This window comes from Peromyscus californicus, unplaced genomic scaffold, assembly GCF_007827085.1.
Source record: "Peromyscus californicus insignis strain IS unplaced genomic scaffold, ASM782708v3 Scaffold_3__1_contigs__length_106647218, whole genome shotgun sequence".
Taxonomy (NCBI): Eukaryota; Metazoa; Chordata; class Mammalia; order Rodentia; family Cricetidae; genus Peromyscus; species Peromyscus californicus.
The window spans coordinates 94,277,106-94,294,823 of record NW_026294551.1 but is presented as its reverse complement, the minus strand read 5'-3'; the positions used below and the strand labels follow the sequence as shown (position 1 = coordinate 94,294,823).

The window sequence follows — 17,718 nt, the reverse complement described above, 5'->3', positions numbered from 1 at the left end:
AACATTGCAATGAGTCATGTCAAATCCCAGTATGTAGTCCCTATAACAGAATCATCTTCAAACACCTATTAACAATACCACCTTTTTTTTTTTCTCGAGACAGGGCTGTAGACCAGGCTGGTCTTGAACTCACAGAGATCCGCCTGCCTCTGCCTCCTAAGTGCTAGGATTAAAGGTGTGCGCCACCACTGCCTGGCCTAATATTACCCTTTTTTGACAGGCACAATGCTGAATCCTACCATGAGAGGTACAAACAGGAGGATCAGGAGTTCAAGGTCACTCTTGGCTACACAGGTACTTTGTGACCATCCTGAGCTTTGTGACCATCCTGAGCTAAGTAAGACACTGTCACTTCCCCAGGAAGAGCTGGGTAAAGTGGTACCTATAGGTAACCCCAACATTCTAGAGGTAGAGGTTGGAGGATCAGGAGAATTTAAGAGCAGTCTTGACTACTTGAGACTCTATTTCTTTCTTTCTTTTTTTTTTCTTTTTTTTTTTTTTTGTTTTTCAAGACAGGGTTTCTCTGTGTAGCTTTGGAGCCTGTCCTGGATCTCACTTTGTAGACCAGGCGGACTCGAACTCACAAAGATTCGCCTGGCTCTGCCTCTCAGTGCTGGGATTAAAGGCGTGTGCCGCCAACGCCCGGCTGAGACTCTATTTCAACCAATCAACTAATAAAACTACTCTTGGGGAGAGGAGACACTGCCAGCCGCCATCAGGACAAGAAAGATGTAAAGTACCGAGTAAGATACATCAGTTTTGACCAGCCAAGACCCCCTGAAAGGTCTCCGATGACACCATGGCCCAGATGATCCAACATCCAGAACCGTTTCAAGGCAACTGGCTCAGATGATACAGCCTCACGGACTACTCCGTGATCCTAAAATTTTCTTTGTTTCCCCAGAAGATACAGCGCCCCCCTCCAGCAGGAAGTAGTAAAAAAAGCTACGCCCAAATTCCCAAATATACCAAGCTGACTTTAAAGATGTGTAAAGGTTAAAACCTTCCTTTTTAAGAAAAGAAAAGGGAAAGTGCTGTGGGATGGTCTGTATGTCAAATGTGTTGCTGATTGGTCAATGAATAAATCACTGATTGGCAGTGGCCAGGCAGGAAGTATAGGCGGGACTAACAGAGAGAAAAATTGAGAGAACAGGAAGCTGGGAGGGGAGACACTGCCAGCCGCCATCAGGCAAGGTATAGATTAATAGAAATGGATTAATTTAAGCTGTAAGAACAGTTAGCAAGAAGCCTGCCACGGCCATACAGTTTGAAACCAAAAAAAAAAAACAAAAACTACTCTTGGGGCTGGAGAGCTATCTCAGCAGTTAAAAGCACTCCCTCTGTTCCAGAGGACCTGGGGTTCAGTTCCTAGCACCCATAGGCAGCTATATATATATATATATATATATATACCCTCTATAACTCCAGTCCCAGGGGATCAGATGCCCTCTCCTGCCCTCTGCAGGCGCGTGGTGCAGACAGACAGGCAGACAGAATACCCATATACATAAAATCAAAAAACAAACCTTTAAAAAAATAAAACCACCGTTTCCTTGGGTTTCCTTTTGAGTCAAAGTTTTATACTAACATTTAAGAACGTGAGACTGTTACAGTTTAACCAACAATATTTGGACTGGTATTGTTTCCATATGGTGACTTACAGCTCGGACAGCAAGGATGTCCCCAACAGAAAGCCATTTCAGGATATGAAAGAGTACATCTTCTGGGAGACTCAAGATGGTTAAGTTTCGGGGTCTTCTTTTGATTCTTCGCTTGGTAGGATAGCAGAAACACTTGGCACACCTACAATGGATCACTTAAGGAAAAAAATCCACAAGCCTTGGTGAGATGAAAAGTTGTACGTGCATAAAGATGATTTAATAGTTACTGTCCTTTATTCACAGAAAGAACAAGTCCTAAAATTAAATAAAGTGTACTCTATGAATTATTTAAGATATCACTGTTCCTTCAATATCCAGTAAACACTCATGGTGAATATCAGATAGCACGTAATTGAATATTGGAAACTTTCTGATTCAGGATTCACATGACAACCAGAAGGAAGGGAAAGCAGCCAATACTGATGAACATTTGAGTGAAAACTCAACCAAGTACTTCGGGGGCCTGAGAAATGGCTCAGTAGTGAATGCGAGGCTCAAACCAGTCAACAGGGTCCCTTGGACTTTTGCTGTATATTTTTGCTTCTTGTTTTGTTTCTTTTTTTTTTTTTTTTTTTTTTGTTTTGTTTTGTTTCTTGAGACAGGGTCCTCTGTAGCCCAGGCTGACCTCCTCAAATTCACTCATATAGTTGAGGCTGCCCTTGAACTCCTGATCCTCCCTTCCTCTACCTACCAAATACTGAATTACAAGTGTTAGTCACCATGCCCAGCCTACTTTGCTTATATTTGCACATGCGACTAAAAAGCATAATGTTCAGTATGGACCTAGGAACTTCAATAGCATAGATTGGGAACTCAAATAAATAGGGCAGCTCTGCAGAACATAGAAGCCAGTCAGTCCTAGAGCAGGTCTCAGCTTGGCAGACGTCAGTGTGGCCCAGTCCCCGAACCCAGAGGTTTGCTACACTCAGCATACAGTGAAAATTGCAACATAAGATCTAGCTCAGAGGTTCTCAACCTTCCTAACGCTGTGACCCTTTAATACAGTTTTCATGTTGTGGTGACCCCAACCATAAAATTATTTCGTTGCTACTTCATAACTGCAATTTTGCTACTGTTATGAATCGTAATGTAAATATCTGATATGCAACTCCTGTGAAAGGATCGTTTGCCTCCAAAGGGGCCGCGACACACATGTTGAGGACCGCTGGTCTAGATGCACACAGCCCCTGGACCCAGTCATGCTCTTCGAGGCTCTCTCTTCCCAATTCCCTACAGTGAGTTATTCCAATGTTTATTTCAGCAATCCAATCTTCATCCAGCGCTGATGGCTTTTCTCTTTATTTCACAAGCCCCCGCTCCTCTTTAGAAATCTTAAGGTCCTGCCTCCCTGTCTATAAATGCATCTGTCTTTCTACCCATTTTTCCTCCTCCCACTAAGGCAAAGTAGCTATTCCCCGGGCCTTGGTAAAGCTCTCCACCTGGAGGTCTTTAGAGACTGCCCACTCCCAAACTCTTGACCTGAGTTTTATCGGAAACTAAATGTACTGCAAAAGCCAAATGCATACCCAGAGCTATAATTCCCAAATATTCTACGAATATTATTAAACAGTTTCCTGATTCACCTGCTCTAGAATACACATCTGAAGTGTTTAACCACTGTAACAAGTGAAATCGCACCCCCAGGTCGTGAGACGTTTTCACAGGACAGATCCTGTTGCCTCCGCGGATTCAAGCTGCGGGCGCGACAACCAGGTGATCAAACTGCCCGCAAGAGCCTGGACAAGACGTGAAATCGATCTATATTGTGGGGATCGCTCTTGATTTCACAGAAAAGTGAAATCGAGTTTGCTGGGCAGAGAACCTAAATCGCCCCGGGGTAACAGGAGGCGTAGGCGCCGGGCGGGCATTTAAACCGCGCCGGCGGGCTCACAGTGGGGGATCCGTGCCTACTCCCTGCTTTGGGGGAATACGACGCGCCCTCCCGAGTCATAGGGGCCCGAGTCAGGACCCATCGCCTGCCCGGCTCCCGCCAGCACTCACCACCGCCGCTCCCCATCGCCGAGCTCACGCCACTGCCGCTCCAGACCGCTCGCGAGCGCGCCCGCGCCTGGGGCAAGTGCGCCGAGCGCCGTACGCAGGCGCCGACCCCACCCCGCCCCGTTTTCAAACGCGCCCGGAGCTCCTACTGGTAGGACCACGGAGTTACGCCCCCCAGGTCGCCAGCCTCTCCCGCCCCGCAGACTCTGGGCCCTTGTGATTGGCTTCTCCAGGACGCAAATTCAAACGCTGATTGTCTATTGGCTTATCGCTCGTGGCTAACCCGCCTTCTCCGCTGGGCGGGGGACAGGGAGAAGAGCAGCTGGCGCCGGCGGGCTATCCCAAAAAGCCCGCCTGGACCCAGAGAGAAATCTCCCTCCTATACTTGTCCGATCCTCTGGGAATCGGTCACGAGTGCGTCCACCCGGCAGTATTACCTGTCCCTCCCATACGAACTTCCGGCCAAGGAGACTGGATTTGGAGACGCCAATTCAAGCGCTGATGTGGAGATTGCGGAGGCCGGGCTCCGATCTCCCGCAAAATGTTCTACCCTACATCCTGTGAATCGGGGTTCGCATTGTGCCGGGCAGCTGCAGTCACGTTCCGCTGAACCGTCTATTCACTCGTGTATTGAGTAGTGAGCAGTATCATGTCCCACCTCTTCATGAGATGACCTGCCGGGAAAAGAAATGAGTCTATGGAGAGTGCGGAGGCCAGAGCAAGGAACTGGCCCATGCTTCTCCACACAGCTTGTACCAGCCTTCATACCCTCTCCCCACAGCCCCACATGATTACTGGATCCCTTGGGGTACCTGGCCTGTGCTGGAAGCTGCATGTCAAGACCTCTTGTCGGTCTGAGGCAGTAAATAGGGGATTGCTGTTCATAGCACAGAATATTAGAGAACTCTAGGGCAAGACTTGGGGTCTGCTTCCCATGGCTGCTGATTCCCATGCAGAATCCTCACACTTAACTCCTGTCTCCTTTCCAGGATAGATTACTGTTTCCCCGCTTCGCTACTTTTTGTCTTCTCCCTTTGAACTTTGTTACTTTGTTATCTGTCCTTGGGGCAGAAGCGCCAATATGCTTTTGGTAGTAATTGGACAGGATAAAAAAATTAAATTCAGCGGGGCAGTGGTGGCTCATGCCTTTAATCCCAGCACCCGGGGGCAGAGCCAGGCAGATCTCTGTGAGTTCGAGGCCAGCCTGGTCTACAGAGCGAGGTCCAGGACAGACACCAAAACTACATGGAGAAACCCTGTCTCGAAAAACAAAACAAAACAACAACAACAAAAAAACCAAAAAAAAGAAACAAAAAAAAATTAAATTCAACAATGAGCAAGTCAGCTGTCAGTCACATCTCAGAGATCCCTAACAATATCTCTGTCCCCTGGTTACTCATAGTTACAAAGTCATCAATTGGCTTTTTAGCTCTACCTTATTCTTTGTATCCTACTCAGTTTCTCTTATTTATTCTGAGGTCGTTTTTGTTAGTTTTGATAAAGCATTGCCTCATGTCTTAATTAGCTTCAGCTGTCAACCTGACACTGCTTAGAATCCTGTGAGGGAGACTCAATGGCAGGATTGCCCAGATGTAGCAGGCCCGAGCACGGCAAACATGACACAGGCAGGTCTTGCTCTTTCTCCTTTCCTCTGCCTTGCTAAACCGTTAGATTACATTCCTAAAGCTAGCCCCAAGGTCCGTTCCCTTATTTGGCCACTGACTAATTCCTGAGACAGATCACTAAGGTCCAACCATCAAAACATGTCTGTGGGGGACTGGTGTGATTGATGGGTGAGAGGGTTCAGCCCACTATGGGTGGTATGATCCATAGGTAGACGGACCTAGGCTATATAAGAAAGCTAGCTGAGCATGCTCTTGCCTTGAGCTCCTGCTCTAACTTCCTTCAGTGATGGACTGTGACCTAGAAGTGTAAGACAAATAAATTGTTTTTGGTCATGGTGTTTGTCCCAGCAACAGAAAGCCAACTAGAGCACCCCATGTGGCACCTACAGCTTGAGGTCTGTCCTACTCCAGCTTCCTGAATGTTGGATTACAGCTGTGTACCACTTCACCTGGCCAAATCTTTTTATGCTTTAGGAACCAGATGTTTTCTTTGCTGTAGATCTGATTGATCATGCTGGCCCACTAGGGGTAACCTAGGCTAAGGGCTACTCCTACAGAGTGTGAGGTATACCCACTCACATTGGGCTTTGAGGGATGAGAGAGTTCAGGAAAGTCTGCTCTTGGGAGCTGAAGATTGAAGGACCCGTGTACTGCAGGGTGCTCCCCTCTGGACCCGGGATTAGGCACAGACCACACCCAAACACCAATTTCCAAATACAAACCAAACATAAAGAGATCCTTTATTAAGCAAGGCAAAGAAACATGTTGGCTGAATCTGAACTGGGTAGAAGCTATGGCAAATAGCTGTTAATTTTAAGAGAGAAAAGGGGGAGGTCTGTGTTAGAAGAGCTAAGACAAATATAAGTTCTGATTGGGCATTTTAATTAGGTTAGTCAAAATAATGAATTTTGATTGCGAGACCTTGGTGTTTTGATAGTTGGACCTTAGTGATCAGTCTCAGGAATTAGTCAGTGGCCAAATAAGGGAACGGACCTTGGGGCTAGCTTTAGGAATGTAATCTAATGGTTTAGCAAGGCAGAGGAAAGGAGAAAGGGCAAGACCTGCCTGCGTCATGATTGCCCTTGGCTTAATTAAACTTTAGTTGAAGGCCTGGGGGGTGGATGAGGAAAGACTCAAGGATGGCAGGCTACAGGAGCAAAAGTTAAGAATTATGGGATCTGCTTGGCGGTGGTAGCACACACCTTTAGTCCCAGCACTCAGAAGGCAGAGCCAGGCGAATCTCTGTAAGTTCGAGGCCAGCCTGGTCTACAGAGTGAGATCCAGGACAGGCACCAAAACAACACAGAGAAACCCTGTCTCCAAACCCCCCCCCCCAAAAAAAAAGAAAAGAAAAGAATTATGAAGACCCCGAGGAAGTTCACCAAGCAGAAAGAGGAAGAGGAGCCCTGAGAGGAGGCTGGAGGGAGCATGAAGTGTGGTGAAGCCTAAGGAGGTTTCCATTATGGAGGATCAGGAATATTGTGAAGTTCTACAGAAGAGTCACCTGAAAATAGATCAAGAAACCATCTAATATGGCAGCTAGGGCTATGCTGATGCTATTGCTTTGGGGAAGGAGCTGTAGGGACTGTGAGAAAGGTAAGCATGGCTAAGAATGAACTTCTGCATTAGGGGTAGGGGAGCTAAGGGCCAGGATACCTTCCACAGCCAGGATCTTTGATAGAGTTCTTCTCAGAAAGAAGACATCCTCCACATGACAAATGTACACAGATGCACCCACCCATGAGCATGGCCACAGCAATTGTCTTAGCTGTGCCTGAACATCTGAGACAGTGCTGTTAACACCACAGCTTGCCTGGGCCCCAATCCAGAGGCCACTAGCTGCCGACTCAGAAGGCCCGGAGTGGCCTGTAGTGGTTTGAACAAGAATAGCCCCCAAAGTCTCATGTTTGAATATGTCATCCCCAGTTGGTGGAACTGTTTGGGCAGGATTAGGAGGTGTGGTCTTGTTGGAAGAGGTGTGTTACTGGGGGTGGGCTCTGAGGTTTCAAAAGCACAGTGCTATTCCCGGTTTGCTCTCTTATGGATCCATAAGCTTCATGCTTATGGATTAAGACGTAAGTGCTCGGCTGTGGCTCCAGTGCTATGCCATGTTGTGGAATATTCCTTTATGATGTGTGAAGATGTGTCACTGTGATTGGTTTAATAAAAAACTAACCGGGCGGTGGTGGTGCACGCCTTTAATCCCAGCACTCGGGAGGCAGAGCCAGGAGGATCTCTGTGAGTTCGAGGCCAGCCTGGACTACCAAGTGAGTTCCAGGAAAGGCGCAAAGCTACACAGAGAAACCCTGTCTCGAAAAACCAAAAAAAAAAAAAAAAAACAACTAAATGGCCAATTAGGTAGGCTGGAGGTATAGGCAAGACTTCTGGACAGAGAGAGCTCTGGGAAGAAGAAAGGGGAAGTTGCCAGCCTGACACAGAGGAAGCAAGACCTGCAGGAGGAGAGGTAAAAGCCATGAGTCACTGGGCAACGTGTAGATGAATACAAATGAGTTAATTTAAGTTATAAGAGCTAGTGGGACAAGCATAAGCTAAGGCTGAGCTTTCATAATAATGTCTCAGTACTTGGGGAAGGAGCCGTCTCCGTGGGACTCGACCAGAACGGACCTGAACATACTGCCCAAGGCCAACCCAGGGCCCAGCTGCCGATCCTGCAAAGCCCAACAACTTGGAGGTGTTGGTGAGATTGCCCTACTGATCAACCTGTTCAGCTGGGATCCATTCAGGAGAGGTTTCAGAAGCCTGCAGCCTTCAGTCTGAGGAAATAAGGTCAGCTGAGGAGTTGATGAATGAGCAAAACGAGACCTGAGAATGCAAGAGAAGGAGCCGTGCAGCCACCGAACTAGATCACCAGAATCATAAGCCCACCCTACACTGACTGGGGACAGGTAAGGTCCCATCTCCGAACTGGCAGACCAGATCTCTATCCCCTAGGTCCCAGCCATCAGAGCCCCAGGGACCAGGCAGCTACCTTTCCCTGCTCCCTCACACACACACACACACACACACACACACACACAAAAACAAAAACAAAAAACAAAACAAACAAAAAACCAGCCCCTGCGAACCCAACAACCACTGGAACCATAAGCACACCCTGCACCAATTGGGAACAACTGCTCCCTGAGACAGAACCCACTAACACTGATTGAACCAAGCTGCTCCAGGAGAAAACAGAGCCCAACAGCACCAATTCGACCAAGAACCCCTAGTGGACTAAGACTAACAATTAGAACAAGAGAGGCACCTTCAGACACAGACACTGCCTGCACCGAGCAGAGGAAGAGATGAGTAGATGCCAGTTCAAAAACACAGTAAACAACATAAAGACCTATATGACAACATCAGAACCCAGTGATTCTACACCTACAAGACCTGAACATACCAATGCAGAAGAAGCAGAAGAAATCAATCCTAAAAATGACTTTAAGAAGATGATAGACCCATGCCTTTAATCCCAGGACTCGGGAGACAGAGGCAGGCAGATCTCTGTGAGTTTGAGGCCAGCCTGGTCTACAAAGCGAGTTCCAGGAAAGGCACAAAGCTACACAGAGAAACCCTGTCTCGAAAAACCAAAAACCAAAAACAAAAAACAAAAAACAACCAGAAGTAAACTGGGCGTTGGTGGCGCACGCCTTTAATCCCAGAACACCTTTAATCCCAGCACTCGGGAGGCAGAGCCAGGTGGATCTCTGTGAGTTCGAGGCCAGCCTGGGCTACCAAGTGAGTTCCAGGAAAGGCGCAAAGCTACACAGAGAAACCCTTAAAGAGGAAATGAAAAACTCCCTTAAAGAGGAAATTAAAAATTCCCTTAAAGAAATGGAAGAAAAAAAACAAACAAAAAACTGGAAGAAGTCAAAGAAAGCCAAGAAAAAGTAATTAAACAGATGAAGGAAACAGTTCAATATTTGAAAATTGAAATCAAGACAATAAATAAGACACAAACTGATGGAATGCTAGAAATAGAAATCCTGACTAAATGAACAGGAACTACAGAAGCAAACATAACCAATCGAATGCAAGAGATGGAACAGAGAATCTCTGATGTTGAAGACACAATAGAGAAAATATATTCATCAGTCAAAGAAAACACTAAAGCCAGAAAGTTGTAACACAAAATGTCCAAGAAATTTGGGACACCATGAAAAGACCAAACCTAAGAATAATAGGGATAGAAGAAGGACAAGAATACCAAGTCAAAGGCACAGAAAATATATTCAACAAAATCATAGAAGAAAACTTTCCTAACTTAAAGAATGAAATACCTATGAAGATACAAGAAGCTTACAGAACCCCAAATAGGCTGTATCCAAAAAAAAAGTCCCCTCACCACATAATAATCAAAACACTAAACATACAGAACAAAGAAAAAATATTAAGAGCTGCAAAGGAAAAAGGCCAAGTAACATATAAAGGCAGACCCATCAGAATAATGACCGACTTCTCAATAGAGACTATGAAAACTAGAAGGTCCTGGACAAAAGTTATGTAGACACTAAGAGACCATGGATGCCAACCCAGACTATTATACCCAGCAAAACTTTCAATCACCATAGATAGAGTAAACAAAATATTCCAAGACAAAACCAGATTTAAACAATACCTATCCACAAATCCAGCCCTACAGGAAACACTAGAAGGAAAAATCCAACCTAAGTAAATTAAACACACCCATGAAAACTCAGGCATTAGATAATCCCACACCAACAAATATCAAAGAAGGAAACACAACATTACCACAAAAAAAAAATAACAAGAATTAACAATCACTGGTCATTAATATCCATCAATATCAGTGGTCTCAACTCACCTATAAAAAGACACAGGCTAATAACAAGTCTCCGTGTCATTATTTGTGAGCTGGTTGCCCAAAGAAAAATCTGGCTACAATGCCATGCCTGCCTGCTATCATGCTCTCCACCATAATGGTCATAGATTTTAATCCTTGAAACTGTGAGCTTCAAATTAAACATTTTCTTTTATAAGTTGTCTTATAACAACAGAAAAATAACTAAGACAGTGCCCAAGAATCTTCATTACTTTTTCCTTTTTTTGCAAGGAGGGTATTGGAAATTTAACCAGATCCTTCACATACTAAACATATGGTGTGCCACTGAGCAAAGACCTTAACCCTAGGAAATCTAAATTTCTATCAAGTTTCCAGAAGGCACCACTGCTCCTGTTACTAGCTGGGGATCCCACTTTGAAAATGCTGCCTGAGTTTAATCTTGACATATCACACTGAAAAGCTGGCTATCTCTAGGTCTCAGCTTACACAACTGGGAAATGAGACCATGACATGTCCACTTCGTAGGCTGATGGAAGTCACACACTGGCTCATCCTTAACATGCAGGAAGCAGGGAAAAGAATAAATAAATGCCCATATACTACAACATTTAAATATTGAAAACTGTGACTTAGGTTAGCAAATGGGTTAATATGCTCTTCCTACCTTTGGAAGAAGAGTATCACCTCAATATTGGTCCAGGTTTGAATTAAGAATTCAGTGTGATGTGACATGGGAAGCCAGCTCCAGTTCTCTTCTGAAGTCACCCACTTTCTCCCATTTCTAGCGTCATCTACCTTGCCAGAGGGGTCTGGGTGCACCTATGTTATTAACCCATTTATACATCTACCCAAATTCTGCCCATCATTCTGCAGAGAGAAGCCAGCCTTATGTACCGTGGACCTCAGGATACAGTGGCATGGCGTATCTGGGAGGAAGTATAGTGGATTGGCCACCTGACTCTGGACAAGGGAGGACAAAAAGCTGAGCAATCTCAAACCTGGCAGTGGTAGTGCACACCTTTGATCCCAGCACTCGGGAGGCAGAGGTAGGTAGATCTCTGTGAGTTCGAGGTCAGCCTGCTCTACAGAGAGAGTTCTAAAGCAGCCAAGGCTACACAGAGGAAACCTGTCTAAAAAATAAACCAAAACCAAACAAAAAAGATTGAGCGATCTCTTTAGGCCTGAAGACTGTCTTGTTAAGATGTGGACATGATGTGGCCCTCTACAGCTGAAGGTCCAGGATATGTCCCTAGAAAGTGCAGTATGATCAAATGACAGGGAGCACATGGAACCCCAAGCACAGAGCCAGCATTAGGCAGGGTTATGAACGCTACTGTGTTAGCCACCATCTGGTCTTTTTAAAAGATAAATTTTATTCTTTGACAATTTCATACATGTGCAATCCCCGGGAACCCCCACCCAACTCTGCCCCAGTTGCTGGCCAGCAGGGAAAACTCCCAGCAGCCAGGCTCTCCCACCAAAACCTCCCATCAGACCCTGCAATCCACAAGACCCCTGCCCTACCCCAACACCCATCTGCTTGTGACCCCAGTAACTTCCTGAGACAAGGAGTCTGCCAGCTCTCATTGGACCAAGAGTGGCTTCCTGAGACACAGAATCTGCCAGCTCTCATTGGACCAAGAGAGGCTTCCTGAGACACAGAATCCACCAGCTCTGACTGGACCAAGAGCCCTGATAAGACCAAGGGCAACTCGCTGAGTCACATAATCAGCTAGTTTGCATTGGGCCAAGAGCAGCTCCCTGAGATACAGAATCTGCCAGCTCCAATTAGACCAAGAGCTAAGATTGGACCCAGAGGGATCCCTTGAGACATAGACACAACAAGCACAGAGTGGACCAATAGCAGCTCGCTCAGACATAGGCACCTCTTGCACCTATTAGAGAAAGAGATGGGCAGACATCAATGCAAAAATACATACAACAACATAAGGAGCAATATGGCATTACCAGAACCTAGCCCTCCTCCAACAGCAAGACCTGAACATCACAATGTAGAAGAAGCAGAAGAAAGTGACCTTAAAAATAGCTTCATGAAGATGCTAGAGGCCTTAAAGAAAAAATGAAAAATTCCCTTAAAGAAATTGAGGAAAAGACAAACAAAAAATTGGAAGAAGTCAATAAAGAAATTGAGGAAGGGCTGGAGAGATGGCTCAGCCGTTAAAGGCTAGGCTCACAACCAAAAATATAAGAAATTGAGGAAAAGACAAACAAAAAATGGAAGAAATCAATAAATCCCTTAAAGAAAGCCAAAAAAAACATGAAAAAGCAATTAAACATGTGAAGGAAACAGTTCAAGATCTGAAAATTGAAATAGAAACAATGAAGAAGACACAAACAGAGGGAATGCTGGAAATAGAAAATCTGAGTAAATGAACAGGAAACACAGATGGAAGCATAACCAACAGAATACAAGAGATGGAAGAGAGAATCTTTGGAATGGAGGATACAATAGAGGAAACAGATTCACAGCCGGGCGGTGGTGGCGCACGCCTTTAATCCCAGCACTCGGGAGGCAGAGGCAGGCGGATCTCTGTGAGTTCGAGGCCAGCCTGGGCTACCAAGTGAGTCCCAGGAAAGGCGCAAAGCTACACAGAGAAACCCTGTCTCGAAAAACCAAAAAAACAAAAACAACAACAACAGATTCATCAGTCAAAGAAAACTCCAAAGCCAAACAAGTCATAACACAAAATATCCAGGAAATCTGGGACACCATGAAAAGTCCAAACCTAAGAATAATAGAGATAGAAGAAGGAGAAGAATACCAAGTCAAAGGCACAGAAAATATATTCAACAAAATCATGGAAGAAAACTTTCCCAACTTAAAGAAGGAAATACCTATGAAGATACAAGAAGCTTGTAGAACACCAAATAGACCAGACCCCCCAAAAAAGTTCCCTTGCCACATAACAATTAAACCAATAAACATACAGGATAAAGAAAGAATATTAAGAGCAGCAAAGGAAAAAGGCCAAGTGACCTATAAAGGCAGACGCATCAGAATAACACCCAACTTCTCAGTGGAGACTTTGAAAGCCAGAAAGTCCTGGACAGATGTAATGCAGACACTAAGAGACCATGGATGCCAGCCTAGACTAATATACTCAGCAAAACTTTCAGTCACCATAGATGGAGTGAATAAGACATTCCAAGACAAAACCATATTTAAACAATACCTATTCACAAATCCAGCCCTACAGAAAGCACTAGAAGGAAAATTCCAACCTAAGGAAGTCAGATACACCCACAAAAACACAAGCAATAGATAACCTCACAGCAGTAAATCCCAAAGAAGAGAAATACACACACACTACCACCAAAAGATAACAGGAATTAACAATCACCACATATTCCACCATAACAAAAAAGAATATACCTTCTTCTCAGCACCCCATGGAACTTCCTCTAAAATCGACCACATACTCGGTCACAAAGCAAATCTCAACAGATACAAAAAAAATTGGAATAACCTCCTGTATTCCATGAGACCACCATGGCTTAAAGTTAGATCTCAACAACAACAAAAATTACAGAAAGCCTACAATCTCATGGGAACTGAATAATGCCAGCCTGAAGCACCAATGGGTCAAGGAAGAAATAAAGAAAGAAATTAAAGACTTCCTAGAGTTCAATGAAAATGAATGTACTACATACCCAAATTTATGGGACACTATGAAAGCAGTGCTAAGAGGAAAATTCATAGTACTAAATGCCCACATAAGAAGTTGGAGAAAGGGCTGGAGAGATGGCTCAGTGGTTAAGAGCACCGCCTGCTCTTCCAGAGGTCCTGAGTTCAATTCCCAGCAACCACATGGTGGCTCACAACCATCTGTGATGAGATCTGGTGCCCTCTTCTGGCCTGCAGGGACACATGCAGGCAGAATACTGTATAATAATAAATAAATAAATCTTTAAAAAAAAAAAAAAAGAAAGAAGTTGGAGAAATCTCACACTAGTGACTTAACAGCACACCTGAAAGATCTAGAACAAGAAGAAACAAAGTCACCCAGGAGGAATAGATGTTAGGAAATAATCAAATTGAGAGCTGAAATCAATAAAATAGAAACAAAGAGAACAATACAAAGAATCAATGAAACAAAGAGTTGGTTCTTTGAGAAAATCAACAAGATAGACAAGCCCTTATCCAAACTAGCCAAAAGGCAGAGAGCATCCAAATTAACAAAATCAGAAATGAAAAGGGAGATATAAAAACTAACAATGGGGAAATCCAGAGAATCATCAGGTCATACTTCAAAAACCTGTACTCCACACACACAAAAAAAACAAAACTGGAAAATCTAAAAGAAATAGACAATTTTCTGGATAGGTACCACATACCAAAGTTAAAACAAGACCAGATAAACAATTTAAATAGACCAATAAATCCTAAGGAAATAGAAACAGTCATTAAAAGTCTCCCAACCAAAAAAAGTCTAGGACCAGATGGTTTCAACGCAGAATTCTACCAGATTTTCAAAGCAGAGTTAATACCAATACTCTTCAAATTGTTCCACACAATAGAAACAGAAGGAACATTACCAAACTCCTTTTATGAGGCTACAGTTACTCTGATTCCCAAGCCACACAAAGATGCAACAAAGAAAGAGAATTACAGACCAATCTCCATCATGAACATTGATGCAAAAATACTCAATAAAATATTGGCAAACTGACTCCAAGAACACATCAAAAACATTATTCACCATGATCAAGTAGGCTTTATCCCAGAGATGCAAGGATGGTTCAACATACGAAAGTCTGTCAATGCAATACACCATATAAACAAACTGAAAGGAAAAAAAAAACACATGATTGTTTCATATTTATTCAAAATAATACTTGAAGTTCTAGCTAGAGCAATAAGACAACAAAAGGAGATCAAGGGGATACAAATTGGAAAGGAAGAAGTAAAACTTTCACTATTTGCAGATGATATGAGAGTATACATAAGTGACCCCAAAAATTCTACCAGGGAACTCCTACAGCTGATAAACACCTTCAGTAATGTGGCAGGATACAAGATTAACTAAAAAAAAAATCAGTAGCCCTCCCATATACAAATGATAAACAGGCTGAGAAAGAAATCAGAGAAACATCACCCTTACAATAGTCACAATAATATAAAATAAATTGAGGTAACTCTAACTAAGAAGTGAAAGACCTGTATGAGGAGAACTTTAAGTCTCTGAAGAAAGAAATTGAAGATGTCAGATGCTCATGGATAGGAAGGATTAACATAGTAAAAATAGCCGGGCGGTGGTGGCGCAGGCCTTTAATCCCAGCACTCGGGAGGCAGAGCCAGGAGGATCTCTGTGAGTTCGAGGCCAGCCTGGGCTACCAAGTGAGTTCCAGGAGAGGCGCAAAGCTACACAGAGAAACCCTGTCTCGAAAAACCAAAAAAAAAAAAAAAAAAAAATAGTAAAAATGCCTTGGTGGGAGTGCAAACTGGTACGGCCACTTTGGAAATCAGTATGGCGATAACTCAGAAAATTGGAAATCAATATACCTCAAGACTCAGCAGTACCACTCTTGGGCATATGCCCAAGGAATACACAATCATACCACAAGGACACATGCTCAATCATGTTCACAGAAGCATTATTGTAATAGCCAGAACCTGGAAACAACCTAGATGCCTGTCAAATGAAGAATGGATTAAGAAAATGTGGTACATCTACACAATGGAGTACTATTCAGCAGAGAAAAACAATGACATCATGAAATTTGCAGGCAAATGGATGGAACTATAAAAATGTCATCCTGAGGGGGCTGGAGAGATGGCTCAGAGGTTAAGAGCACTGACTGCTCTTCCAGAGGTCCTGAGTTCAATTCCCAGCAACCACATGGTGGCTCGCAACCATCTGTGATAAGATCTGGTGCCCTCTTCTGGCCTGCAGTCATACATGCTGTATACATAATAAATAAATAAATAAATCATTTAAAAAAAAAAATGTCATCCTGAGTGAGGTAACCCAGACTCAGAAGGACAAACATGGTATGTAACCACTCATAAGTGCATACTAGATATAAAGCAAAGGGTAATCAACAACCCACAACTCCAGAGAAGCTAACTAACAGGGAAGACCCAAAGAGGGATGCATGGACCGCCCTGGGAAGGGGAAATAGATGAGATCTCCTGAGTAAACTGGGGATGAGGGGTGGGCAATGGAGGGTAGGGGATACGGGATGAGAACACAAGGGAATGGGATGGTTTAGCTGGAAGAGGGAGGGAGGGGGAATGCAATGAAAAAGATACCATGATAGAGAGAGACATCATGGAGATAGAGAGAAACTTTGTGCTACGGATGTTGCCAGGAATCCCCAAGGATGACCCCAGCCTGGGCTACTAGCAATAGTGGAGAGGGTGCCTGAACTGAACTGGCTTACCCCAGAGATCAGACCAGTGAATACCCTAACTGTCATCACAGAACTTTTCTCCAAAGACTGATGGAAGCAGATGCAGAGATCCACAGCCAATCACCAAACAGAGCTCCAGGAGTCCAGTCAAAGAGAGAGAAGAGGGATTCTATGAGCAAGTGCATCAGGACCATGATGGGGAAACATGCAGGGATGACCAAACCAAACGAGAGGGAACTCATGAAAGTTGAATCAATGGCTGTGGAGCCTGCATGGGACTGGACTAGGCCCTCTGCATGGTGAGACAGTTGTGTATCTTGATCTGCTTGGGAGGCCCCCTGGTGGTAGGTTCAGAATCCATTTCTGGTGCATGAGCGGGCTTTGTGGAGCCCACTTCCTATGATGGGACACCTTGTGCAGCCTTGAGGCAGGGGGAAGGGTCTGGACTTGCCTCTACTGAATGTGCCTCCCCATGGAGGCCTTGCCTCCTTATGGGTGGGAGTGGGGGGTGGGTTGGGAGGGAGAAGCTGGGTGGGGGCAGGAGGAGGGAAGAGGGGGATCTTTGATTGGTATGTAAAATGAATGAAAAAATGTTCTTAATAAAAAAAAATTTCATACATGCATGTTTACCCCCTCCCTCCCTTCCTACTCCTCCTGGAACATCTTTTTCCCAGTAGATCCCCCTCCTATTTTCACATCTGGCTACACCCCTGAAGAAAAATAGCTCCCCTGCCCCACAGCAGTCATTAACAGCTGGGGTAATGTGGGGTAGTGTTCGTTTGCCCTCCCACTCCATGGAAAGAGTTTGGTTGCTGGGATTTGGATCCAAATTCTTAATGACAGTCATCTCTCCAGCCTCAGCATATATGTTTTTAAGGATAGATCTAATGATTTTCTGAATTACATTGGTCTGTTACAATGTTATAATAATCTCTAATTTAGCTCTTCTTTGTGTTTTTCAGTTAATTTGGCTAAGAGTTTGTCCATCTTGTTTATTTTCCAAAAAAACAAGTCTTTCTTTCATTGAGTCTTTAAATTGTTTCCTTTCCATTAATTTCTGCCATGATTTTTTTTAAAAATCTATCTTATTTATTAAAATTGTATGTGTGGGAGTTGGCTCAGCAGCTAAAAGAACATGTTGCTCTTGTAGAAGACCTGGGCCCAGGTCCCAGCCACTCCATGATGTCTCACAACTGTCCTCTAACTCCAGTTCTGGAATCCAGTGCCCTCTTCTGACCTCTGCGGGTACCAC

At 44.2% G+C, this 17,718-nt stretch overlaps 1 protein-coding gene across 2 annotated transcripts in view; it reads right to left on the bottom strand.

The window, feature by feature from the left end:
* The window catches only part of Ccnf (cyclin F), a 54,416-nt gene that overhangs the window by 27,455 nt on the left and 9,243 nt on the right, over positions 1–17,718 (bottom strand). Inside the window, exons 3-4 of one of the 2 annotated variants that reach the window (XM_052759116.1) lie at positions 4,097–4,333; positions 1,662–1,816 (exon numbers count right to left, since the gene is read on the bottom strand). In XM_052759116.1, the coding sequence (XP_052615076.1) occupies positions 1,662–1,816; positions 4,097–4,109 (168 nt within the window). In that variant the 5' untranslated portion in view covers positions 4,110–4,333. Of the gene's footprint in view, positions 1–1,661; positions 1,817–3,662; positions 3,770–4,096; positions 4,334–17,718 lie in introns of those variants that run through there. The other variant, XM_052759114.1, reaches the window with a different exon arrangement.